Here is a 27,341-nt window from a genome sequence, read left to right on the forward strand (position 1 = left end):
CATAATTTTGTATTGACTCTGAAGATAATATATAAAATGACAGCCGGCCAGTTAACCAACCAGCATGTATAAAGCCAGAGAAGTCCGCCACAAAATACAACCTTGTGTTCTCTTGCCATGGAATTCATGATTTTTATAATTTTATTATTATCGTTGATTTTGGTTCCCACAATTTTCCTTTTCCAAGATAAGAAGTATAGCAATCAACTACCACCTGGATCGTTGGGGCTGCCTGTGATAGGGCAAAGCCTCAGTCTTTTAAAGGCCTTGAAAGCCGACAAGGTCGATAAATGGTTTCAAGAACGAATAACAAACTATGGTCCAGTTTGGAAAGCAAGTCTATTTGGATACCCGACCGTTGTTTTGCATGGTCCAACTGCAAATAAGTTCTTTTACACTTGTGATGGGAACCTACTCACCAACACTCAACCACCGTCGATCAGTAGGATCTTGGGTTCCAGAAATATATTTGAGTTGTCTGGAAATGATCACAAACGAGTAAGAGCTGCGGTAGGTCCGTTTCTTAAAATTGAAGTGTTGAAGCAACATGTTGCAAAAGTAGATGAAGAAGTCCGACACCACCTTCTAACCTATTGGCATGGGAAAAATGAGGTCCAGGTAAAATAATCGAACTTGTACATATATATAAGTGTGTTACACTAGAATTATAACCATTCAAAATTATAACCGTGTAGGTGCAACCCTTGGTCAAGACCTTAACCTTCAACATAATTTGCTCGCTTCTTTTTGGGATTGAACGAGGACCCCAAAGAGAGAAATTGCTACCAATTTTCCAGGATATGATTGAAGGTATTTTATCAGTCCCAATCAATTTGCCTTTCACTAAATACAATCGTGCAGTCATGGCAAGGAAGAAACTTGTGCCGATGCTTATTGACCTTTTACACAAGAAAAAAGAGGCACTTAAAGAACAAAATCAACAAAAAGATCTAATCACTTCATTGCTTAGCATTCATAATGATGATAGCTCAACAACGATGTCCGAAGAGGAGATCATCGACAACATCATCGTAGTGATGATTGCGGGATATGACACAACCTCCATCCTTCTTACATTCTTCGCTAGGCTTTTGGCTAACAATAAATCTATCTACTCTACTTTAGTTCGAGGTAACACAATATTCCTCTATGTTGTAATCAATTGCAAAAACATATATTAAGATGTATGCACAAGCCTCAATTACAGAACAACAAGAAATTTCAAGCAACAAAGCACCAAAAGAATATTTAACATGGGAAGACCTGTCGAAGATGAAGTACACATGGAGAGTAGCATCTGAGATACTGAGGATAAACCCTCCTGTGGCTTTGAGCTTCCGACGAGCAAAACAAGATATTGAGTATGGAGGATTCATAATTCCAAAAGGATGGCAGGTATGGAACAAAACTAATTAATCAACAAAATACCACATATATATAAAGCAATCACTTGTATTGATTTTATATGATGTGTTTTCAGGTGTTGATATCTATGCCCATGACACACATGGATGATAGAATTTTCCAAAATCCAACCATGTTCGACCCAACTCGTTTTGAAAAAAACACACCATCACCACCACCATTTAGTTACGTGCCATTTGGAGGTGGCCCAAGGATGTGTCCTGGTATGGAGCTTGCGAAAATGGAAACTTTGGTCATGATCCATCGTCTGGTGACAACATTCACTTGGGAGCTACTTAAGAAAGATGAATCCTTTAAGAGAGTTCCAATGCCAGAATTTGATGAAGGGTTGTTAATTCAGCTCAAGCCCCTAAAGTAAACCATGGTGTCTTGTCAAGCGTGAATGTTGTGATAATCAGCATCCATGGTTCCTTTGTTTTTTTGCTCAATATATAAACAAATTATGAGAAACGAGTTTCTTTAAATATATTATTAACAAAAATTAAAGCGAAAACCAAAAGTGTTTATGGTATCATAAATCGATATTGTCACACCAGTCTTCAAGGTCCTAGCTAGACGTATGACCTGCAGTTGATACTTGTTTATAATACATTAGAGTTTATTTAATTGTAGCGGAAATTTGTTTGAACAAAATATTGCTTTATATATAGTAGGACTTTAAATACCCTTAAACATTTATTTTATGAAATTTCATTACAATGACTTAAAATGTTAATTACGACGTCATAGTATTATTGCGTGACAAATGTCATAATATTGGCCAAAGTTATTTGGTAGCGATTTTACAATTTAATACTACTTTCTAGAGATCGGTTAATAAAATGCATGCCTTTTAATGATGCCAAAGACAACCGACCAACACTAAAGGAACACGAGAGTAACACCAGTCTGGTCATAATAATAATATACATCATATATGCAAGGATTTAATTTCTCTCATGCCTTTGTTTTCTAGCCGTGGTTTTTATGACTATCATTATTCTTAATTACTTTTGATTTTGGTTCCTAGTCTTTTCCTATTCCGGAGGAAGAAGTATAACGGTCAACTACCACCAGGTTCATTGGGACTGCCAGTGATCGGGCAAAGCATCGGCCTTAATTTTAAAGGCGTTGAAAGGGGTCGAAGAATGGTTTCAAAAACGAATAACAAGCCACGGCCTCGTTTGGAAAGCAAGTCTTTTTGGATACCCAACGGTTGTTTTGCACGGTCTAGCCGCTAATAAGTTTATATACCCTTGTGATGGGAATGTACTCACCAACACTCAACCACCAGATTGGCAGGATCTTGGGTTCCAAAAATATACTCGAGTTGTCCGGTCATGATCAAGAAAGAGTACGTGTGGCCCTACATATTTGATAAGTTCTAGTTTCACTTGAGACATGAGAAAAAATAAGTTGTGAAACTTAAGCTGATAAAAAAAAACAATTGAATGATTAATACATCTTAGATGATTAGACCGTTACGAAATTGCACGAAAATGTTAATATTTACTAATTATTTGGAATGATTAGTACAACTTGTAATTATTGTAGAAGTCACATGATTGGTTACTACTTACTAGTATTCCCTTGTTGATATCGAACTCTAAATATTTTAAAATTTCTATAAAAAATTAGATCGACAATAAACATATTTTACTTAGATAATAATACAGATTCGTGTTCCGGAAAATTTGATGAAAAATGGATCTCTTCCAATAGATGCCATTTACATAAAATGATAATTAGGTTGTGTGTATATATACAAGGAATTCTGATCTCATAGTGATAGTACCGTACCTTGTGTTTTCTAGTCATGGAATATTTCATGGTCTTTATGCCTTTATTAATACTTTTATTGCTGATTTTGGTTCCTACTTTTTTCCTTGTACAGCATAAGTATAACGATTGACTACCACCTGGTCCGTTGGGGCTGCCAGTGATAGGGCAAAGCCTTGGCCTTCTAAAGGCCTTGAAAAGGCCGATAGGGTCGATAAATGGTTTCAAAAAAGAATATCAAACCACGGTCCCATTTGGAAAGCAAGTCTTTTTGGATATCCGACCGTTGTTTTGCATGGTCCAACCGCGAATAAGTTCATATACACTTGCGATGGGAACCTACTAACCAACACTCAAACCACCGTCGATCAGTAGGATCTTGGGTTCCAAAAATATAATCGAGTTGTCTGGCAATGATCACAAACGAGTAAGAGTGGCCCTAGTTTCGTTTCTTAAGCTTGAAGTGTTGAAGCAATATGTTGCAAAAGTAGATGAAGAAGTCCGGCACCACCTTCTATCGCATTGGCATGGTAAAGGGGAGGTCCAGGTAAACAATATTTTATCCGCCCCAGAATGATAACCATATAAATACTTTTATAAACAGTTTATTATACATACTTACACACACACACACACTGCATCAGATTTTATTATTTACTATTCTCTCTCTATATATAATGACTAGGTGCAACCCTTGATCAAGATCTTAACCTTCAACATAATTTGTTCGCTTCTTTTTGGGATTGAAAGAGGACCCAAAAGAGAGAAGATGCTACCACGTTTTCAAGATATGATTGAAGGTCTGCTGTCAATTCCAATAAGTTTGCCTTTTACCAAATACCATCGTGCGATCATTGCAAGGATGAAGCTCGTGCCGATGCTTATACATCTTATACATGAGAAAAGAGAGGCACTTAAACAAAATCAACACGGGGACCCTCATAAAGATCTAATCACTTCGTTGCTTAGCATTCGTGATGAAAATAACACAACAATGATGTCCGAAGAGGAGATCGTTGACAACATCATCGTTGTGATGATTGCTGGATATGATACAACCTCCGTCCTTCTTACATTCTTGGTTAGGCTTTTAGCTAAGGATAAATCTATTTGCTCTACTACAGTTCGAGGTAATGCATGTTTACCCTTGTTTTGTTACAAGCATTGCAAAATCATATGCCAAAAAATATCAATTAATGTCATATATTGTCCGGGCCTATGCATATACGTACATAATGTTTATGCACGTGTAAGCCTTAAGGGCGTGAATACGTAGAAACCAATTTATAATCCGTATATCAAACCAAGTCATATATTTGAGTTGCAGAACAACAAGAAATTGTTGGTAATGAAGCAGCCGAATACTCTTTAACATGGGAAGCCTCACCAAGATGAAGTACACATGGAGAGTAGCAACCGAGATGATGCGAATAAACCCTCCTGTGACTTTGAGCTTTCGACGAGCTAGACAAGATATTGAGTATGGAGGATTCATAATTCCACAAGGGTGGCAAGTATGACATAACTGATTAATCAATTAGGATTGAAGAGACAAAATATCATTACACAAATCACTTATAAATGATTTCATATTATGTTTTTCCAGGTGTTGTTATCAGCCTCCATGACACATATGGATGATAGTATTTTTGAAAATCCAACCATGTTTGACCCAACTCGTTTTGAGACACATGCCCCACCACCACCATGTAGTTACGTGGCGTTTGGAGCTGGGCCTAGGATGTGTCCTGGTATCGAGCTCGCAAAAATGGAAACTTTAGTGATGATGCATCGTCTGGTGACAGGATTCACTTGGGAGCTACTTAAGAAAGATGAATCCTTTAAGAGGGTTCCTATGCCAGAGTTTGATCAAGGTTTGTTGGTTCGGGTCAAGCCCCTAAAATAAACCATGGTGTCATATGAAGCATAGATGTTTGTAGGAGGGTTTTTTTTTTAACAGAATATATCTCACAAACACGCTCAATAATGTTTAATTTAAATTTTAAAATATAACTAACATCTTGTAATAGCTATATTATTTTCCTTTTGATAATATTACTATTTTTTTTGAATGACGAATTTTTTCAATCTTTATTAATTGTATATGAGATTTGAACCCAAAACCTCCACTTTTAAACCTAGGTTTAAAAGCTTTGGCTTTATGGATCGCCAATTGGTTATTACTATTTTTGTTATATAATTAAATAATAATACACTATAAAATTTTTATAATATAAACTTACAAAGCATCTAGTTTATAAAAATTGTTAAATATACATGAGTACATAGACAATGTAATGATGTCACATGCTTACTAATGTTTGTGTCAAAAGTTTTTAGGTTTATTGGATTTTAATAATCCTTATTAACTTGTATTGGTCAATAATAATCTCTATTTATTTTATCACCACTGGTGGTCCCAAATTTAAAAAAGTTGACCCCCAATGGTCCCTCGTTAAAAATGACTTAACGGTGTTATACTTTCTTCCGAATTTCAAACTAATGTTTTAGGGTTTTTGATCGGAAGGAGAATACGAGTCGATTGATGTAAAACTTCATTCGAAACGGCGCTCCAAAACGATGAAACAATGCTTTAATTCGGGTGTTTGAACTTACAATTAACAATAATCAAGTCGTCTGGATCACCATTTCGAGCTAAGTTTTACATCAATCGACTCGTATCCTCCTTACGATCAAATGCCCTAAACCATTAGTTTGAAACTCGGAAAAAATATAACGCTGTTATGTCATTTTTAACGGGGGACCATTGGGGGGTTAACTTTTTTAAATTTGAGACCACCAGTGGTGATAAAATGAATAGAGATTATTATCGGCCAATACCAGTTAAAATGAATTATTAAAATCCAATAAACCAAGTTTTATTTGGCCTGAAGCAATGACCAGATCCACCATGGATCGCAAGTTCGCAACTAGATGAAGCGCAAAACATAAAATAAAAACAGGCAATGAACATTATATGCCTATATGGCATCGATGTGATCAAGATTTAAGGCCATCTTTCATTGCCCGAGTAAAGTTTCTACTTTATTATACAATACCGAGCAAAATATAGCACAATATAAAAAAACCAATATTAAGGATAAAAAACACAATCTATTACAGAAATAAATAAAAAATACAATGATAAATAAAAAGACACAATAATTTTTTTCCTAAATACTTTTTTTTGGAACGAGAAGACGGTGGAAACATTTTTGTGTTTTTACTTTTTTTTTGTTTTTATATTAAATTTTAGTTATGATTTTTTTTTCTATAAATCCTTATCGTCCTTTTCAATTTTGTCCCCTTTTGTAAAATAACTTAACCGCAGTTTACTTTACCAAAACGTGAGTGATAAAATGATTTTAGGTTTTTGTTGTTTCCACATAAAAGATTGACTGTGTTTGTGATGGTTCCATTGACAAGTTAGTATTTGGTTTATATTTTTAAGAAAAATAATGGTTTTGGGTTTTGATTGTGTTTGTTTATTATTATTATTTTTTTGATAGGCGATATTTTATTTCTATGAAGCGAAAAGCTTTAAATATTATGTGTATAGTCTATGTGTTTGATTGTGTCATTCGATTAGAAATACTCAGAAAAGTTAATGTACAAATTAAATTATTGTGTTAATTGCTAATTGTGATAATCAAGTAGTTTAATTATGCAGTTATATTATAGTGTAATTACACTACACTCTAATTACACTATGTTGTACATATAATTACACTATTGATTCTCACAGTTATCATGCTAATTTAATTTGTATTTCATCCAAACCCTAGAAATTAATCTAAATATCGTTATTTTACAAGCGAAGAAAAAGAAGCTTGATATGAGTATTCAAATAGACAAAAGTGTTATCATCGATCATACTTTCTTTAACTCAACTAGGATAAGTTCGAAAATACTGACACCAAAATTATGAAAAAGTAGGAATACCATATACCAAATCCAATCTCTCTCTCTCCACCCCTCCCTTAGCAACAGAAATGCTACTGTTGCACACACTGCTAGGTAGCATAGCGTATTTCTTCTCCTCAGAAGGATATAATTCAACCACCCACCCTCTTGGATAAAAGTTACCTCTTTGAGTCCCAATATTAAATTTTGAATATCAATTGGCTCTTTGCTTTCTTTGACAATTGTTTTATGTTGTATGTGTTTTAAAAACGAGTTGTAGCTATTATCAAAATCAAAGAATAAATTTTTTAAAGGCTTACTGCATGGTTGGTCCATATGCTTTGTAGATATTGCACGATTGATCCCCATAGTTTAGTAATTACATACTTGAGCTGGTGGTTGTAAAGGTATTACTATGGTGGTCTACATATATGAATTTTGTTCTTTGCCCTTGACAGCCGTTAAATCTCCCTATTAAATGGGTGTGAAATGCATATTTTACCCTTCCTAAGAACAATAGTAGAAAAAATGAGCCCTACTCTTGTATCTTTATCTCCTTCACCTACCTCAACCATTCATCCACCTCCATGCCTCAAATTTATTGGAATCGACAACACACCTCGAATGTAATTGGCATCCAAAGACCAATTTTTACTCCATGGCCTCAATTGCTAATATTTTATCCGATTCATTAATATCGACTCAAATTAGCCTTAACTATCTTTAATCGAACCTAATTGGCAAGCACTAACTATTGACACAAAATAGTCCTAAGAGAATCAACAACAAACCTCAACATACGTGTCACATCATATTTCAAACTTTTCTCAAAAACCTCCATTTTTTTTCTACAAAAAACCTTCTCAAAAACCCTAACCTTGCAAGTTTGTTGCACTTTTGCATTTACAAACTCCACTTTCACAAACTTGCTCCACAGGAAGAGAAGTTTGCCACTTCAAATCCATTCCTTTGTCACATCATCTGAACCTCGGATGTCATAGCTTGATGTAGATGCTCTAACTGGACCTCCTTAGTGACCCATCAACCCTCATTGGCATTGTTGATCATCATTGACCAATGCTAAACATAGTCGACCTAAGTAATAGTTAGGTTCAACACGCATTATTAAAGCACATACATTCGTAATTTGATAACAATAAACACGGATGTGATAGAAACTCTAATATAAATATTTATATTAAAATAAACCAATCAAGACAATTAAGGTGCTTTGCCAATGATCTATAGTTCAAATGGTTATAGCGAGACACTCAAAGACTTCAATTTAATATAAGGGAAGGTGTTGGGTTCAAGTATTACTTGAGACAAAAAATAGAGGGCTCAAATTGAGTCACGGCCCACGGGGTTTTCTCTCACCTATAGGTGAGTTTCACCGTGAGAATGGAATGAAAATGATTTGGGTGAGTATGTAATTGTAGCGATCTATTTTGACCGCTAAAAAAAACAAAAAGGGAGAATTCCCAAAATAGTCCCTTTTAGTGAGAGAAGTCCCAAAATAGCCTATTTTTTCTCAAAATCTTTAATAATTTGGACTGTTAAGACGCATTAGGAAAAAATAAAAATAAAGATGAGATTTCGAAAGAAAGTTAGGTAAAAGACGTGATTTGGGGAAATAATGTCGGTAAAGTCCAAATTATTTGTAATCTAAGAGGAAAAGTTCAAAATTTTCAAAAACTTTTTTACTCAAAAACCGTCTTTAAGAGACTGTTTTTTTTATGTTTCCTGTCTTTCCCATCCAAATTTTCAAATTCTTGGAAAATTATAATTTTTACAATTATACCCCTCAACCACCATCACCACCTTGAACCACCACCATCACCGACGTCGTCGGCCCCACCCTATCACCACCACCGTCACTACCACCATAGCCGCCTCCACCACCGCTGCACCATAGCCGCTGCACCAAAACCTAATGACGTCACTGCACCCAAACTCACCGGAACTCCTAACAGATTTTTCCGGCCACGAATCCTGTTAAAACTGCTTAGGGATAGCAACTCATAATTCACAAAGAAAAGAGGAAAAAATATGATTATGATTAATAATAATAATAAAATAATAATAATAATAATACCAGTGGGTGCAAAGCTTGGTGATGTCGGCGGCATGATCGGAAGCTGCGGCCATCAAGCAATAAATAGTTTGCAAATTCCAAATCACGAAGAATCGACTGATTGGCAAAATTAAATAATAATAATAATAATAATAATAATAATAATAATAATATTTAATGGTTCCTAACAAATTCTGTTGAAACTGCTCAGGGATTCGTGGTCGTAAAAATCTGTTAGGAGTTCCGGTGAGTTTGGGTGCAGTGACGTCATTCGTTTTTGGTGCAGCGGCTATGGTTCAGCGGTGGTGGAGGCGGTTATGGTGGTAGTGACGGTGTGGTGATTGGGTGGGGCCGACGGCATCAGTGATGGTGGTGGTGATTCAAGGTGGTGACGGTGATTGAGGGGTATAATTGTAAAAAATACAATTTTTCAAGAATTTGAAAATTTGGACGAGAAAGGTAGGAAACATAAAAAAACAGTCTCTTAAGACGGTTTTTTAAGTAAAAAACTTTTTGAAAAATTTGAACTTTTCCTCCAAGATTACAAATAATTTGAACTTTACCGACATTATTTCCCCAAATCTCGTCTTGTACCTGACTTTCTTTCGAAATCTCGTCTTTATTTTTATCTTTTCCCAATACGTCTTGACAGTCCAAATTATAAAAATATTTGAGAAAAAACGGGTTATTTTGAGAGTTCTCTCAATGAAAACAGTTAAGGTGGTTTAAGTTTGTCGACGTCAGCCAGGTAAGAAACATGAGATATGGCCCTGTAGCAAAAGCATGTGATTGGTGAAGACACCTCACAACCATGTATGATTGGTGCGTGGTAGTCACGCGCCAAATGTTGAAAAAGAAGGCATATATTTATTAACCAGTGAGTCCAGGTGGTTGTGCCTTTAATCTCCGATCGCTGATTAGAAGTTGTTGTTGTTGTTGTTGTTCCGGATTGATTGATTGATTGATTGGAATTTATTGTTATTATTATTATTATTATTATTATTATTATTATTATATTAAAAATGGCGGAGGCTGTGGAGGAATGGTACAAACAGATGCCTGTTATCACTCGCTCCTATCTCACAGCAGCAATCGTTACCACCATCGGCTGTTCCCTTGAGGTACTTACTATTATCATATCAATGATTATTTGATTTTCTGTAGATGTTACCATCAATCAAATTATTAGGTATCGGTTGCGTGAAATTAAACTACGGAGCTATTTGTTTGGTAGCCTTTTATTGGAAGATGTAACATCCATTGTTCACCTCAATCTCCATTAAGAGGCTACCGCTATGTAACGTTGCATTGAGTTGTAGGAATTCAATAAACTAGGGTTTGAGGGAGGAATTGATTATCAATTATGCATTCCAAAGTTGAATTCAAAGATTAATTATGTCTTATCTTCCCTGAAGTCCAATGGCTTACTTAAACTATCCGTCCGATTTTAGGCTCATTCACTCATTTCTTCTTGTTGCTTGATTATTATATATAGTATATTTGACTATACAGCTTATGAATGAATTGGGATGAAACTCTAAAATAACAGTAGAAAGTTGAAAAATCTTTCAACGGAGTTGATTGTATGTTATCAGAGGCGAAAAATTTTAGACTAATGCTGCCATTAAACATTTGTAGTAATTACAAGAGTGACATATGAACACTATTTGTTTGGCCATCATGATGATTTTTATGTGGCATTTTAGATAAATATATGAAGGCAGAAGCTTAAAGATAGTATTTAACTTGATTTTGTATTAACTTTATGCAGATCATTTCCCCGTATAACTTGTACCTCAATCCTAATCTTGTTGTCAAGCAATACCAAATCTGGCGCTTGATCACCAATTTCCTTTATTTCCGCAAGATGGGTAAGCTTTCATACACATTTTCTACAAACTTGAGTTTTTTGTTGCCATAGAAACAAGTAATGTAATTTGTCATCACCCATGTTTAGATGTATACTTTACATAATAAAGAAATGCTTTTCAAAAAAGTAAATATATTACATTTTCTGTAAGGAAATTATTCACTAATGCTATATTTGTATTTTTGTCATCAATTTAGAATGATGTTGACATTCGCTTCTGATAGATGTTTGCTCGTTTAGAATATTACAAGCGAACATTAGCACATTCATTTTCTTAATGAACAAACATGAACAAGAAAATCCATTCGTTTAAGTTTTCATGTTCGTTCTTTTGCTTTATTGTTATTAACGTCACGTGGTTCATTTACAGACTTGGACTTTCTGTTTCACATGTTCTTTCTGGCCCGATACTGCAAGCTTCTAGAAGAAAACTCTTTTAGAGGAAGAACCGCGGACTTCTTTTATATGCTGTTATTTGGGTCAACTGTGTTGACCACTATTGTGCTTGTTGGAGGGATGATACCTTATGTGTCAGAATCTTTTGCCAAGATTATATTTCTTAGCAATTCGCTAACTTTCATGATGGTAATTTGTTATTTTGTTTTACAGTTATTTACTGTTAAAACATTTTAGAGTTACTTGAGTTTAAAATCCTGTGTTTTTATTTTTTCAGGTTTATGTATGGAGCAAGCAAAATCCATATATTCATATGAGCTTCTTGGGCCTCTTTACTTTCACAGCAGCTTACTTACCATGGGTGAGTTCTTGACAAATATTAGTCTGTAGTTTCTAAAATTTTATCATTATATTCTAATTTATGTTGTTAATGTTTATACATAAATGTATAAGTTGCCTAAATGCTATACATGTCAGCCATTTGGCCTTCTTCTTTTGTGATTCTGTTGAATTAATCCGTGAAGTAAAGACCATACCCACAAAATGATAGAATAATCAATGACAGAAGAAAATTTGGATACGAATGATCAATGATAGAAAATACGCAATCAAAAAAGAATAAAGATGATGCCTAAATTGGTTAGGTTGTTTTTTTGAAATGATCTGTCTTTGCAAATGATATGGCATGTGTTGATCACAAGCGATGCGATACGTCGCTAGGTTTACTAATACCAGTGGCATTATTGGCATAATACTTCTACTAATTACATTTTGAACCTGACTTTACTAACTGACCACTTAACTTGATCGAGATTATACTAACAAAAATTAGAGAATTGGGAGTCGATATGGAAGTTTGCCAATATTATACCCTCTAAATAGAGAGAAAAATGTTACGAATTCTGTTTTTGTATAATCTTTTAAGTTAAATAATGTTAGATAAAAAAAAGTTTAGTTTATATAAAATAATATATAACCATCCAATAGAAACATGACTCGTGTCTTAGAATTATATTAAAAAAGTGATGAACTGGGTGAACCGACCTTGGTTGGGGGTGTATTTGGTTTTGTAATGGTGTTGATTATAAGAAGTTTGCACATAGAAAAGAGGGTGTTAATCTTGGATCTTTCTTTTTCTAAACTTAGGGGATATGGAATTCATTTGATCTTTATGATTGTTAATCTTCTTATTTTACTTACAGGTTTTATTGGGATTCTCTGTTCTTGTTGGTGCTAGTGCTTGGGTGGATCTACTTGTAAGTCCCTAATATTTATTGTTATATGTTTCATGCTGTTAATACTTGTTACTTTACATATCCCATAAAAACGAAAATTGCAAACTTTTCAATTTTCATTAAGTATGAAGTTTCAAGACAATGCTGCAATCATGGACCCAAATCAACCTCATCTAAACTTTAACATTTAAAATTATAAAATACAGGGAATGATAGCTGGCCACGCCTACTTTTTTCTTGAAGACGTGTACCCGAAAATGACAGGACGACGACCCCTGAAAACCCCGTTATTTATAAAAACCCTTTTTGCCGATGAAACGGTGATAGTCGCGCGCCCAGCAGAAGTTAGATTTGCAGCACCGCCAGTTGATGAAATCAGACGATGATTATTTTTGTAAGAGTGATAACAGAATTTCATGTAGAAATGTTTTTTCTAGATGTGAAAGGGCTTTAATTGCATATAATTTGGTGATGCTCTGTAATCTGATTGTGTAAAGAAATTCTGAAATTAGTATGAAATATATGGGTGTCATTCTTTATCAGCTTCTTGCCCATAAATGTCCCAATCTTGACACTGTAAAATAATAGTAACTCTTTAGGTATAATACTTACATACCAATATTCACATATTAATTCACGTATAGACGCGCTATAAAAGTAAAGGTGCAAAAAAGTCGGTTTGGGCCCGCCAACCCATTTTATAACCTGACTTGCTACACCAAAAAAAATCGGTTTGGCTCAAACTGGTTAGGAGTTAGGACCTGACCCAACCTATCAGTTCGTATACTGGTTCCTAGGCTCGTTCCCGCAAACCAGTTTTGAACCTACCCGGCCCAAGCTGTCAGTTTGTATACCCCGTTTCCTTGGGTATTCATTGGACCTTTGCCCGAGCTGGGGGCACGTGAAGGGCGGCTCGATATAGAGAGGTCCTATAAGAGTATATGAACAATTTGTTTTCAAAATCTCATTATAGAAAAAGGTCCCTTGATTTTGCTTCTACTTCTAGCTAGCTTACAAGATAAGAAGTGATTTCACAAATTTCTAATAAAGTTTTAATAATGAAATCGAGTCTGCTAATGTTTTCTCATAGCTATTGTTTTAATACATTTCTCAACGTCGGTCATAAACACATTCGCACCATAAAGAGGTTCAGATTGTACCATCAACATTTGCCTTTAATGGGAAAGCAATATAATTATATAAGATAATAAATGTTTATATATATCGTTATGATCCTTAATCTGAAAATCCTTGCTAAAAGACATTCGATTAAATGCTATTTACCCAGCTATGATCATATATTAACGTGAAAAGGTTAATATTTTAAGTTAAGTTGAAAGTCTACTAGAATATATAATTTCGGACCGACAGAAAAAATATAAGGATCTGTGGCGCAATGGTAGCGCGTCTGACTCCAGATCAGAAGGTTGCGTGTTCGATTCACGTCAGGTTCAAACCCTGTTGATTTTCTTTAATTTTTAAACCATTTCTGTTTTCACAGGCTTCGGTTATTGGCTGAACCAAATGTGATTTCTTTGTTAGCTACTAATCGCTATGATAAGCTCATTTGGTGTGTCCATCATCAAGTCATCCAATTCTTTAGCCTAGTCTAAAACAAAAGCAGACAAAAACCCGAGAGATAGTTTAAAGCCAATACTCTAAAGACTAAAACAACACGTTCAAACTTTAAACCCAAATAGCAATATAAAAGAGATGATTAACAACTTTACCATAAGCTATAAATTTCAAAGCGTCTAGCTCTTATTCAATCGATATATATAAACATAGGCGTTTTGGCATTAAAAATCTTAGGGACCCAAAAAACAATTTGGTTTGAAACTGAATACTACTATATCGCCTGGTATATTTTTGTGATGCAATTCATCTTACAATTACCATATTTCATTCATCACTAAAAAGAAAAAAGTAGTTGGTTAATAAAATGATATATAAAGTAGTAGTTTGTTAGTTAACAAATATTCCGAATTCTCCTCCCACCCTCTCTCATTTTCCGACCGACTTTATTTCCAAACATCTATCTCCCCACAACTCACATTTTTATGCATCATTAAACTTTTATTCAAATGTGTCATCTTGGTTTCTAAGAATTAATCTAAATCCTCCTACAATGACATTCGATCTAGTTTCCGACAGGAAAACAGTTTGGTAGTTTTGGCCAAAAACGGAGATCAACGACTCACGGGACATGATTTCTGTATACAGATTTAAAAATTGTTAATCGACAAGATGGCTAAAGATGCCGAAAATGGCATGCCAAAAGGTTTGTATTTTGCATGATCGTAATCCTTTAATGTAATTACAAACAAACAAACAAACAAACAAACGTATCCAGGAAACAAATAAATGTGATCGATTATATATTGAGATAATTATTATTTATGTGGTTACATAACAGAAAATAGCATGCAAAAGATGGTAGCCGATGAGGTACTCAAACATGGGAATTCGGAAGTCATTGCCAAGGTCTACACGTTTCACGAGCTGGCCCATGCAACCAAAAACTTCAACCCCGAGTTGCTCCTGGGCAAAGGTGGATTCGGGAGGGTCTATAAGGGTCACCTCAGAGACAAAAACAAAGTATCATATTCTTATTCTATTTTTGTAGATCACGTGATGATATTGTGGTTTGTGGTTTGATATTCGGGTTTGTGTGTAGGTTGTCGCGGTGAAGCAACTTGATATGATCGGAGTACAAGGAAATAGTGAGTTTTTAGCCGAGGTTCTGACAATTGGCCGCGTTCACCACCCCAACCTTGTCAATCTTATCGGATATTGCGTGAACGGGCATCAAAGGTTGTTGGTCTACGAATACATGAAAAACGGCTCATTAGAAGAACATCTTTTTGGTAATATTGATATAGATATATTATTTTAAAAAATTAATGTTAGAAAGAGCACCGACCTGGAAATAAAATGCTTGTTTATTTTCATGTATGTCTCCATATCTTTTGTTTTTTTATTTTACTTTCTTTATTTGTGTAAAGATTTGAATGAGAAGAGGACACCACTCGATTGGCATACGAGGATGATGATAGCTAAAGGAATGGCTAAGGGGCTCGAATATTTGCATAATCTGGTTGTTCCTCCAATCATTTATGGTGATCTAAAATCATTAAATGTGTTACTCGATGATAATATGAATCCTAAGCTCTCGGACTTTGGGCAAACAAAGATTCGCCCAAAAGTAGGAGAGGATCATATCTCGACTATAGTGATGGAGACTTACGGGTATTCTTCTCCTGAATATGCAACGACCGGAGAATTAACAACAAAATCAGACGTATATAGTTTCGGGGTTGTATTCCTAGAGTTAATATCGGGAAGAAGAGTCATTGATGACAAAAAACCATCTGAAGAGCAAAATCTCATTATATGGGTAAGCTATACTAAAGAAACACAATCTATTGAAGAAAAGGTCCACGCATACACGCGGTGATGTGGATTCCACAAAGAGTGGACCCTTGTTCGTTTATTTGTCAATTAATTTCATATAAAATAAAACTAATGTCGGACTTATACATTTATATGGCATTTTATATCTATGGTAGGCAAAACCTTTGCTTAAAGAACATAGTAAGATTCCAATGGTGGCTGATCCGTTGCTAAATGGTAATTACCCGATAAAGTGCTTACATCAAGCCGTCGCGATTGCATCAATGTGTCTACAAGAAGAAGCAAGCACAAGGCCATACATAAGCGATGTTGTTGTGGCACTCGAGTACTTAGCCACGGCTTAAGATGACCATGAACCAAGTAATGTTGGTGAATAGTCGAGAGTTGAACCAACAGTGAACAAAATAAATGTACAACTTTTGAGGCATAAAGACCACATTAGTACAGCATAGAATTAGCTAGGAGAGATACCTTTTGGTTTCCCTTTGAGCAAAGATTGAACATATAAAAAGTAAGGGCATATATACATTCCATGGTGAATATTTGTAAACATAGAATTTGAAACAAAAATAAATGTGAGGTGTGTCACATCTAGCAAATGCATTTTTAAATTTGTAAGACTTCGTTTAAACCACGGATTTGGTATTGTCGTCTTTAAGGTTTTGATAACTGAAGCTTGGAATCTTGGTTAACTTATGGTGGTTGCGCAAGCGGCTCACAGCGACATGCACCATGGTGCACATTCTAGGCAAATACCTACTCCTAGCACCACCACTACTGCCTTTGCTCTCCCCCCTTTGCCATATAATGGTCAAGAAACCAAAACGAGTCCAAAAGCTAGAACCACCATCACCATGACGCTTGTTAGGATTTATGGAGTTCTTTACGGAACACTTTCCATCATCACCGCCAGACTCGAGTCTTCTGAAATATTCTATCTCCTTCAAGACAAGGCTTGCCACCGTACCACATGCCCCTACCTCAACCGGAACAAGATCAACACCACCCATCTTTTCTGGCAAGATGGTAGTGGCAGCGGTGTTGTTCATGGTGTTTTGTATCTAGTGTTGGAAAATATATGCCTTTGGTGAAATGCACTTTTGCTTTGTGCATGAGATGCAATATATTCCATCTATACTAAAGTGGCAATGCCTTTGAAGGCTTTGGATAAAGTGAATAATGAGATGTTTTTTTCCCTTTTGGCATAATCATCACACTCATGCAGTCATGCCTATGCAAGTTCTATAATTCCTTCACTTTTTAACTATGCTCACAAGAACAACTTTTTATAGAATAAAATAAAACAATTAATCAAATGAGAATATGAGATATTAAAAGGGTGATTAAGGTTTACCAAATGAGGTAATAAACTAATATCTGACAAGTGAACCATAGTTAAAACATCCGAAGTTATAACTCATATTAAGAGTTGACTTCTTGTATAATAAGAGTGTTGTGTTTTGACTTGTTGTATAATAAGAGCGTCGTGTTTTGACTTGTATAATAAGAGTTGACCCAAACGAATCCATATAACATATTCAAAATACTTTTACCCAAATCAAACTACTTATAATCATAATCAATAAGTTACAACACTAATCATACAACACAAATACATGTTTACAACTCAAATTTGCAATATAACCCTCCAAAAATTGGAATGTCTCTCTTTTCAACTTAAATTTATTCTTCTATTTCATCTAATCTCTATATTCTCACCCCTAGCAGCTAGAATATCATAAAAGGTGTTTGGTATTGTGTGTTATTGTGAGAGGATAAGTTAATATGTTACAAAGTTGTAACTTATTAACTTATGAAAAAAGTCATAAGGAGGTAAAATAAGTAATCCCAAACACCCCCTTAATATATATCATATAACTCATATTACAAGGTTAAGCTAAATGAGAGAAATGACTCGAATACCTTATCCGTGGATGAGCCACAATCGCTTCTTGTAAAAGCAACATTAACTCAAGCTCCACTGATAATTATCAAATCGTGCAGCTGGCACACGAATCGAGATAGCTTGTATATTCCACCTCCATCTATCCTAAACTCAAACTTCCCGCTTTTCAAATCGTTGACTTCTGTTGACCCGTGAAATGTGGTCAACTGCATTTCTTGGGGTTCAGATGATGGGCAGATGATCATAACATTTATGAATCTTTTTCTCTCTATATATTATTTAGAGAGAGAGATAACTATATACATGTTTGTATATATACACCCAACATTCATCAAAGTTGTTTTCATTTACCTTCAACAAATATATCAAAAACAAGTAAAAAACAAAAACACAAATTCATTGCCTCTTTCGTCACGAAACGAATATTTGCTCTTATTTTACTATCTAACTGTCGCAAACCGCCTCTCAATAACTTGATGTCTTTATCTATCTTCAATTGCATCTCCAGCTGGTCTTTGACAAAAGCTCGTTTCATCTTTAAATCTACCGCGAAAACGTCCGTTACCATTTTACTGTTTCGCCTGTTCATGAAATACACAAATCACAAATTCAAATAAATTTATTCACTGATAAAGTTTATAATATAGCATATCTAATTATCCTTGTCAACAATAGAACCATCAACAATACAAATGTAGATGAAACATTTCAAACTAATAATATAATTAGTCCCAAAACGCAAATCCAGACTTATAAACCATAACTAACTTTCGTAGTATTTGGTACGTGTGTAAACGAGCTGGTGCCACTCCCAAGCAATTCAACGAGCTTGAGCCCTAAGATCAAGCCTGCTCGCGACACCAGACTAGCTATTATTTGTACAACTTTTATTTAACATATATATTATTATTTACATAATATTTATTATTATATAAAAATTTGATAAAGAGAACAACATAATATATATTTATGCTATATATAAGAACCATAATTATAATGTATATATCAAAATTGAAAAAAAAATAATTATTATTAATGAATATAAATTATTTAACAGATAATAAACGAGCCAAGTATGAGCTCAAAAACCACTCATGAGCCGAGATCGGGATTGGTTCGTTTACACCATTAGTGTTTGGTGGTTCAACTAACTATATATGCCCCGCTGGATATTGTAAGACGACGCATTCTGGATATTATAAGACGACACATTCTGATACTTTAAGAAAGAAGACAGTTTACCTGGGAATAAATGAAAGTTCCAAGGATGGCGATGGCGGCTCCAAGCGCGTTGACTGGTTGGATGGGGGTGCGAAAGATAATAATTGAAGCCACTATAACCGATATCCGCTTCATAGTATTCCCGACACTAAATGTTAGAGGAGTTATTTGATCCAAAGACATATATGACACCTGGTTATACAAGTGATAGAACACACTTTGTGCCACCACCCACCTGAAAGTACAAGTGCAAATCCAATTTAGTTGTAATCTATCCATAATTTCCTATATCCCCTACACGGACCAAATTGACCTCAAGTGCAATGCACATGACTGAACTTAACAAAAAAAATAATAATAAAAATTAACGCCCATTAGTGGAAAGGATGAAACGTGTAAGCTATAAACAAATTTGCGCACAGAGGACAATTTATGTTATTTCCTTAATTTAAGGACGAAACCTAGAAGTTGCTATATACCTAAAGGACAAAAGGTGTAACTTACTCAAAAATAAAAATACCCAATCAAAAATATATATTATCATATAGTCATTTTTTAATTCATGACATTTATACCCCTCATTTATAATGATAACTCTGTAAATTGTATTTAATTACATAAATATGTTTGATATTAATTTTTTTGACATATAAATATTGAAGGGGTATATATGACGTCACCCTTATATAAATGCATAAGGGAAAAAAGATAAACTTGATATGATATAATGGGAGAATGATGATAGTTTACCACACGAAGTTGGGACCGATTTGTGTTAATGCGGTTTGCCAACCGGCTTCCCACATTTGTGGGCCCTCCATAGCGATGGTGAACGGTGTTAGAATCAACAAAGACAGCATCGACAAGCAAGCATAGTAGTTCATCCCGCTAATGGATTTCCCCTTCATTCCTTTTTTTGAAAATATATTTCTAAACACAAATGCCAAATTCGAGACCATTGCACCCATGAACCCTGAAAGTGAAAAAAGGACACAGAAACATAAATAAAAGTTAACCTTGATCAAAGAAATATTAAAATTTTAATCATCATAGGCTAACCATTACATTTTGGCCCAAAAAGGTAAAAACAAGAACATTCCAAAATAACTGATTTCGACATAATTGGCAACTTTTTTGTCCAAAATCGTTTTTTTTTCCCAAGTGTTTATGATGAAGGGCTAAGTATGATTAACACTGAAAATAGCCGAGCCAGGGCTCGCTTATCTTGAAAAGCTCAGTGTAGGATTTATAAACTACAACATTCATACCTTATGTATATTAAAATTTGAGTTATAACTTTGGGCTGTAATTTATGTATAATATAAGTTGGGCTTTACTTTTAAATGAGCCAAACTAGAATTTTCAAAATTAAGAGAATTCTCAATATTTTTTCACTAAAAATACCATAAAACCGATACCATCTCTACCAATAGCTCTGCTATGAGTGGGACTTATACTTGGTACATTTTTTTTTGTTTTTGTTATTATGTATATGTTAACTTGGGCTTTAACCTAAATGAGCTAACGAGCGAGCCACGAGCCAACCTGACCTTGACCTGGCTAGACTCGCTTACAAGCGGGCCAAATTCGAGCGAGGTCTTTCGAGCATTTTCTAGCTAAGTATGATGGTTTGAAAACTTAAATAATTGCAAGAAAACAAGAATAAAGAAACCAAGGGTTTAACCTTAAAACAGAGCCTAATGATCTCCAATCTTTCAATTTCAAATCAAATAATTAAACTTGCATTTATCTCTACTGTAACAGAAATTGCTCACCTGTCATATTGAAGTTGAGCTCGGTTAAAGCAGACAGTGCACAACCACCAATGATTGGCAAAAGTGACATATAAACCCCAATCGGAAACGTTTCACCAAGGAAAACCCTTGAAACAAATACACTAAATGCAGGTTCACCACTTTTGATGATGTGTGTAAATGAGACTGCAACTTTTGACATACTTATAGTAGCCGCCACATGTCCAATTGTATGTGCTAAAGCAACCTGCATATTTTATAAAACAAAAATCCCATTTAGAACAATGTAAGGAAACAAGATTTTAAACTCAAATTCGTGTAAACATTTGCAAGGTTAAAGATGATCGAGCGGAAAGAATCAAAAATCAGATATCTTTGACAGAGAACAAAAGAATCCCAACACACCCAATACATAAACAACAGAAAGTATCCGAATGATTACAACAAAACAGTTTAACTGAAGTGGATCTTTAAAATCATATGTGGATATTGCTTTCTTGATAACAGTTTGTTAGGCTTATTATTATCATTTTGTATGCATACAATTCATTTTGGCAGTCAGTAACGACGTTTAAATACGCATTTAAAATGACAATCAATAACAAGTTCTATATATAAGGGCAAAAGTTACTATAACTTAATTTTCTAATTATCCAATGCTGAAATAATCAGATTTTAAAAGGTAAGCAATAAAATTCCTAAATGTAAAGGGGGCATTTGATTATTGTACTGCTTGAATTGACTATATGGATAAATAATTAAAGATTATAACTTTACCCAAATTATTATAATTCATAAAGAACTAATTAAAAAAATCCGATATCTTTCACAGAAAACAAAAGAATCCCAATAGACAGAATACATAAACAACACAAATTATCCGAAAGATCGATTACAACAAAGCAGTTCAATTGAAGTGAGCAATAAATATCCCTAAATGTAAAGGGGCAATTTGATATTGCCTATTAAAACTATTTTTATATCTTATATGAGACACCATTAAATATTGCTTCAATTGGCTATACATACATAAAGATCCAAATTATAATAATTTCAATGATCATAATGCATAAAGAATTAATAACATATATACCGGAAACAACGATTTCCAAAACTCAGCATCAGTCGTTGGAGCTTCAACCATTTTAGTAGCCCATGAAACCAACATAATCAAAGATCCAGCAGCTAAAGAAAGAGTTGACGTCAGCCATGGAAATGGGAAAGCATTCAAAACCTTTTTGTTATAAATATTAAACACCACATTCAAAGACCACCAAGTGGCAAAATACAACCCAATTTTCATCTTTTGACCCGTTTCCGATTGACCCATTTCGTCAATCTTGATCTCCAACGGCGGCGAATGATCAGCCTCATACGCGTTACACACGATCTCATCATTCTTGGTTCTCACAAACCCACCAAAATCTTGAAATTTAGAGACGTAAATGGGCTTCTTCAGAGTGAAATTTAAGGGTTTTGAATATAAAGATTGGATCTTTAATGGGATTTGAGGGAAAACCTTGTTGGGTATTGGATTTGGAGATGAGAAAGAGGGTTTAATTGAAGAATTGATGATATTCATGGTGTGTTTGCGTGTGAAATTTGTGGGTTTTGGGTGGTGAAATAGGGTGATATTTTGGCTTTGGGATATCAGAAATGAACAAGAGTGGAGAGGTGAATGACGGTGTTTACAAGGCGGTGTTTGCGCGACGGGGAACGGCGGCGTAAGGGAGTATGGTACAAGTATGTGAATCGCGAAAACCCATGCACTGCACTTGCAGAAGTGGACACAAGAAACCAATTTATAGATGCTTCTCTGTTCAAGAAAGTTACCACATGGCCCCTTTATTATGTTACTTGTGTTCCATTTTGGGAGAAAATATTGTATTGGTAATTGGTGTATGTAAAAGCAATGATTATTATTTTAAGTGGTTGAGGTGAGATATAAAAAAATTTTATTTGAAAATATGTAACACATGTCGTTATATCATAATATTAGACTGTTTGTGGCCCGTCACCATCTCCGTGAGCAGCCTGACACGAGCCACGTTGGCCACACACACCACAATGCACCGCCGTGACCTGCCTTGCGAGCTAGCAGCCGTTAGCAGGCTCGCGGGTGCTAAAGTGCCATTAAAGTGGAACTTTTGGGGGCTGGTGCCATTTGACTGTTGTAGAGTGTTTTTTTTACTTTCTATGTACATCAATAAACAAACATTTTATCACACAAAAAAACTCATCCATTTATCTCCAATACACTTAATTATAAACAAAAAATGCAATGGAATTCTTTTTCTTCATCCGACACTTCGGAGGAAGACGACCTTATTTTTGAGGCCGGTAGAATAACAGTTAACAGTTGGTTGAACGGTTTCAAAGGTGACAAAAGACTAACAAGACAATCACCTCTTCTTCGTGATTGAGTGGGCGCTAGTAAAACTTTGGTACATCATTATTTTAGACCCGATCCCCTTTACGACGAACAACATTTTAGGCGTTAGTTTCGAATGAGTAGACAACTATTCATGCGTTCATCAAATGATTTGTTGGGTCGGCACCCGTTTTTTCAACAAATAATAGATGCAAGAGGTAGACCCGGTTTTACGATCATCCAAAAATATACGGATGCTATTCGTTAACTAGGGTATGGAATTTTGTTTAGACGCAATGGATGAGTACCTACAAATGCCTGAAAAAGTTTCGCGAGACTCAATTCATTTTTCTGTCAAGGTATAGATATATACATATATATTTCGTTTAGTTATATTTATATATTGTCTAAGGGTTTACTTGACAATGTTTATACACAGGGATCATATCAATTTACTCACGGTGATATTTGCGCAAACCAACTTTGTATGGTATCCAACTCATATACGAGGTGCACGATGAAAAACATGGTTTTCCCGGAATGCTCGGCAGCATCGATTGTATGTATGTTAAATGGGACATGTGTCCTATGGCCTGGCGAGGCCAGTTCCACTGAGGTGATCACCCCGACCCCAGTATTATACTTGAGGCGATGGTCTTCCAAGATCTTTGGTTATGGCATGCGTTTTTGGTGTTGCCGAGTTAAATAACGACATAAATGTTATCGAACAGTCACCGATATTCGATGACAATATTGTAAATCCCATAAGCCATGCTTGAACTGAACCACATTCGCATAAAACGACTGAGTTGGCTCAACCCCGTCAATAATGTCATCGAATGTCGGTGACTGTTCGATAACATTTATGTCGTTATTTGACCTGGAAACACCAAAAAACACATGTCATAACCAAAGATCATGGGAGGCCGCCGCCCAAGTATAATACTGGGGCCGGGGTGATAACCCAGGTGGAACCATGGTTTAAAAAAAACGCTGTGAGGCGGCGCCTCGGTACGAGGCGGCTGCAAAACGAATTTGAGGTGGCGCCTTAGGGGATAGAAATAAACGTACGCCTCTTCATGACCGAGGCGGAAAAAAACGTTCGAGGTGAAAAAAACGGCTGAGGCATTAAAGAGGCGGGAAACCCAAACTTTTTTTGTGTGTTTTAATGTTTAGACTTTTGGTGTTAGTTTCAAACTTATGTCTTTTATTATGGTTTAGACTTTGTGTGTTTCTCATGACTTGTGAATCTTATGATGAAATTATTTTGGAAAGTTCTTTGTTTGATGTTAAGTATTTTTTTAATAAGATATATAATTTTTGTATTAATTTTTAAATTCCGCCTCGAGCTTACGCCTCGTGTCGCCTTGAGGCTTACGCCTTGAGAGGCTGTGGGAAAACGCCTCGAGGCGCGATTCCAAACTTTTAAACCTTGGGTTGAACTGACCTCGCCTAGAGGTGCACAAATCGGGATTTTCAAATACCTGGGTTCGGGTATGACCGGGTATTGGAAAATCGGGTATTGGCAATACCCGGGTCGGGTTCGGGTCCGGGTATTCTCTCTAAAAACCATACCCTATGCATCGGGTTCGGGTCGGTTATAGAACCGGGTATTCTAAAACCGGGTATTTGAATACCCTATTTTCGGGTATTGAAAAAACCCTATTTTTGGGCTTTTTCCGGGTTTTTTTGGGTATAAATTAGATTTTTTAAGTGGTTACAATTTTTAGGGGTATATTTGAGTATTTTTGAGGTATTTTTCGGGTATTTTCGGGTATTTGAAAAACCCGATTTTGGGTATTGGAAAAACCTGGTTCCGGGTATGGAACCGGTTTCGGGTTTCGGGTATCACCGGGTATAAATCGGGCCCGGTTCCGGGTACGGGTTTTGGTACCGAAATGCATACCCTATTCGTACCCTACGGGTAGGGTCGGGTTCGGGTTCGAGTATAAAAAAACCGGTTCCAGGTATTTTTTTCGGGTCCTGTTCCGGGTTCGGGTTTTTTGTGCACCTCTAACCTCGCCAGGCCGTAGGACACATATCCCATCCAGCATGCGTACAGTCAATGCTATCGAGCATTCCGGGGAAACCATGTTTTTCACCGTACACCTCGTATACGCGTTGGATATCATATAAAGTTGGTTTGCCCAAATATTTTCGTGAGTAAATCGATATGATCCCTGTGTATTAACATTGTCAAGTAAACCCCTGGACAATATATAAAATACAACTCAACGAAACATATATGCATATATGTATACCTTGATAGAAAAAATGAATGGAGTCTCGCGGAACCTTTTCAGACATTTCTAGGTATTCATCTATTGTCTGACGAAATTTCATACGCTAGTTGACGAATAGCAGTTGTACATTTTTGGATGGTCATTAAACCCGGTCTACATCTTGCATCTTCTCTTTGTTGAAAAAAAAAAGATACCGATCCAACAAATGATTAGATAAACGCATGAATAGTTGTCTACTCATTCGAAATCAACGCCTAAAATGTTCTTCGTCGTAAAGGGAATCGGGGCTAAAATAGTGATGTACCAAAGTTCCATTAGCACCCACTCGATCACGACGAAGAGGTGGTTTTCTTGTTAGTTTTTGTCGTCCTTGAAACCGTTCAACCAACAGGTTAACTATTATTCTCCCGGCTTCAAAAATAAGGTCGTCTTCCTCCGAAGAGTCGGACGAAGAAAAGGAATGTAACACCCCGACCAAAGGCGGATTATACATCAGGGCGCCACATATTGTTTCATTACTCGTGACACTATTGGGTGTCAATATTTAATAAATATATTCATTCGCGCACGCGCAAAGTAAACATAAGATAACATAAATCATCATAAATCAATATATTATAAATCATAATATTCGAACAGCAATAACTTGTCTTGATACATTTTAATCTAGGTCCAAAATAAAGAAAACTTCCTACGTGTCCTCGAACTCCAAAACAGCTACTGCGAACCTGAACATGTGTTAAAATAAAACGTCAAACACTTGCGTGCTGGTGAGAAATCAAGTTTAATACAATACATAGATAACAATAAATCTGCGCGCAAGACGTGTATGTCTGGTGTTTAACAAGGGTGCAATCAGATTGTGATCAAGCCTAAATAGATCATAGCTCATAGTTCATAGTTAAATCCGTGCTCCCAAATGAGCACAAAAAAAAAAAAAACAAGAAAACATCTGTGCAAGTGTAAACAAGGAAAACCGTAAACGATAGGTCTCCCGTGTTCATCTAATGGATCCATGAAAACTTCGGAATAGGCCGAACAAAGCGGTTAATGATACACGCATACAAATAAACAGCCAAGTAAACGTCCTCAACACATGGGATACTGCGCGACTAAAGTTCATAAACAAGTTTAAGACTCTAAGTTTGTATGAACACATGAACATCCCAAAACATTAAAAATAAAAAGGGATTAGGTACGAGATTACTCACTTGATAAACGATGCGGTGTAAGATAAAGCAAGAACCAACTTTAAACAAGCACAAGTTAACCTATAAATAAGATTATTGTTTTAATGATTGGTTTTAAGTCTTGATTATAAGTTAGCATAATTAGTAAGTAAGTTATTATATATAATATATATATTACCGGAAAAACAGGGCAGAACAGGGAGGAAGACGGAGGCAGAGAGGAAGACGGCAGAGAGAGCAAGGAGGAGGTTAAATTAAGTGTTTGTGTGTGATGTGTTAAGAAGAATAACATTATTATTTATAGGGAAACCCTAAGGAACACAATCCCTAGAAAAGGGGAAAAGATCTCAAAAAGCAAAAGATTCCAAAGGCAAAAGATATCAAAAGATATGGCAGCTGCAGGGGGCAAAGGAAAAGCTGACAGGGAACAGTAACAGGCATGGGCGGGTCAGATAAAGGTACTGGTCAAGCATGGAAAAAGCAGATCTTCAAAAGATAATGTCAGTCACTTTTTCTGTCAACCAAAGGGGTTGGTGCGCATGCTGCGCCAAAAGTGGCTTTTCAGACATAAAGCAGATTAG

At 35.6% G+C, this 27,341-nt stretch overlaps 5 protein-coding genes, 1 non-coding gene and 1 pseudogene across 6 annotated transcripts; 5 read left to right on the forward strand and 2 right to left on the reverse strand.

Moving 5' to 3' along the window:
- Nucleotides 1–117: 117 nt before the first annotated feature.
- On the forward strand, nucleotides 118–1,810 carry LOC143533292 (cytochrome P450 716B1-like). Its single transcript, XM_077028122.1, has 4 exons — nucleotides 118–618; nucleotides 696–1,131; nucleotides 1,208–1,395; nucleotides 1,481–1,810. The coding sequence occupies exons 1-4, from the start codon at nucleotides 118–120 to the stop codon at nucleotides 1,781–1,783; spliced, it is 1,428 nt and encodes a 475-aa protein (XP_076884237.1). The 3' UTR covers nucleotides 1,784–1,810.
- Nucleotides 1,811–3,220: 1,410 nt separating this feature from the next.
- LOC143533293 (cytochrome P450 716B1-like) lies at nucleotides 3,221–5,097 on the forward strand (annotated as a pseudogene).
- A 5,079-nt stretch (nucleotides 5,098–10,176) lies between these two features.
- Nucleotides 10,177–13,184, forward strand: LOC143533294 (derlin-2.2-like). Its single transcript, XM_077028124.1, has 6 exons — nucleotides 10,177–10,281; nucleotides 10,932–11,031; nucleotides 11,401–11,615; nucleotides 11,704–11,787; nucleotides 12,629–12,682; nucleotides 12,868–13,184. Exons 1-6 carry the CDS (start codon nucleotides 10,183–10,185, stop codon nucleotides 13,045–13,047), a joined length of 732 nt encoding a protein of 243 aa, XP_076884239.1. The 5' UTR covers nucleotides 10,177–10,182; the 3' UTR covers nucleotides 13,048–13,184.
- Nucleotides 13,185–14,043: 859 nt separating this feature from the next.
- Nucleotides 14,044–14,115, forward strand: TRNAW-CCA (transfer RNA tryptophan (anticodon CCA)). Its single transcript has one exon. It is a non-coding gene; the product is annotated as a tRNA-Trp (tRNA).
- A 793-nt stretch (nucleotides 14,116–14,908) lies between these two features.
- On the forward strand, nucleotides 14,909–16,419 carry LOC143533295 (putative serine/threonine-protein kinase PBL23). The gene is made up of 5 exons (XM_077028125.1): nucleotides 14,909–14,942; nucleotides 15,078–15,259; nucleotides 15,339–15,528; nucleotides 15,667–16,058; nucleotides 16,231–16,419. The coding sequence occupies exons 1-5, from the start codon at nucleotides 14,909–14,911 to the stop codon at nucleotides 16,417–16,419; spliced, it is 987 nt and encodes a 328-aa protein (XP_076884240.1).
- Nucleotides 16,420–16,701: 282 nt separating this feature from the next.
- LOC143533271 (uncharacterized) lies at nucleotides 16,702–17,124 on the reverse strand. Its single transcript, XM_077028110.1, has one exon. It carries the CDS (start codon nucleotides 17,122–17,124, stop codon nucleotides 16,702–16,704), a length of 423 nt encoding a protein of 140 aa, XP_076884225.1.
- A 1,404-nt stretch (nucleotides 17,125–18,528) lies between these two features.
- On the reverse strand, nucleotides 18,529–22,692 carry LOC143533296 (glucose-6-phosphate/phosphate translocator 2, chloroplastic-like). Its single transcript, XM_077028126.1, has 5 exons — nucleotides 22,050–22,692; nucleotides 20,978–21,203; nucleotides 19,953–20,175; nucleotides 19,224–19,437; nucleotides 18,529–18,562 (listed from the first exon to the last, which is right to left on the reverse strand). Exons 1-5 carry the CDS (start codon nucleotides 22,536–22,538, stop codon nucleotides 18,551–18,553), a joined length of 1,164 nt encoding a protein of 387 aa, XP_076884241.1. The 5' UTR covers nucleotides 22,539–22,692; the 3' UTR covers nucleotides 18,529–18,550.
- Between the last annotated feature and the right edge of the window lie 4,649 nt (nucleotides 22,693–27,341).

The sequence above is a fragment of the Bidens hawaiensis genome, unplaced genomic scaffold, assembly GCF_021521415.1.
Source record: "Bidens hawaiensis isolate Kalapana, Puna unplaced genomic scaffold, B.hawaiensis_p1.1 tig00009659_1, whole genome shotgun sequence".
Classification (NCBI taxonomy): Eukaryota; Viridiplantae; Streptophyta; class Magnoliopsida; order Asterales; family Asteraceae; genus Bidens; species Bidens hawaiensis.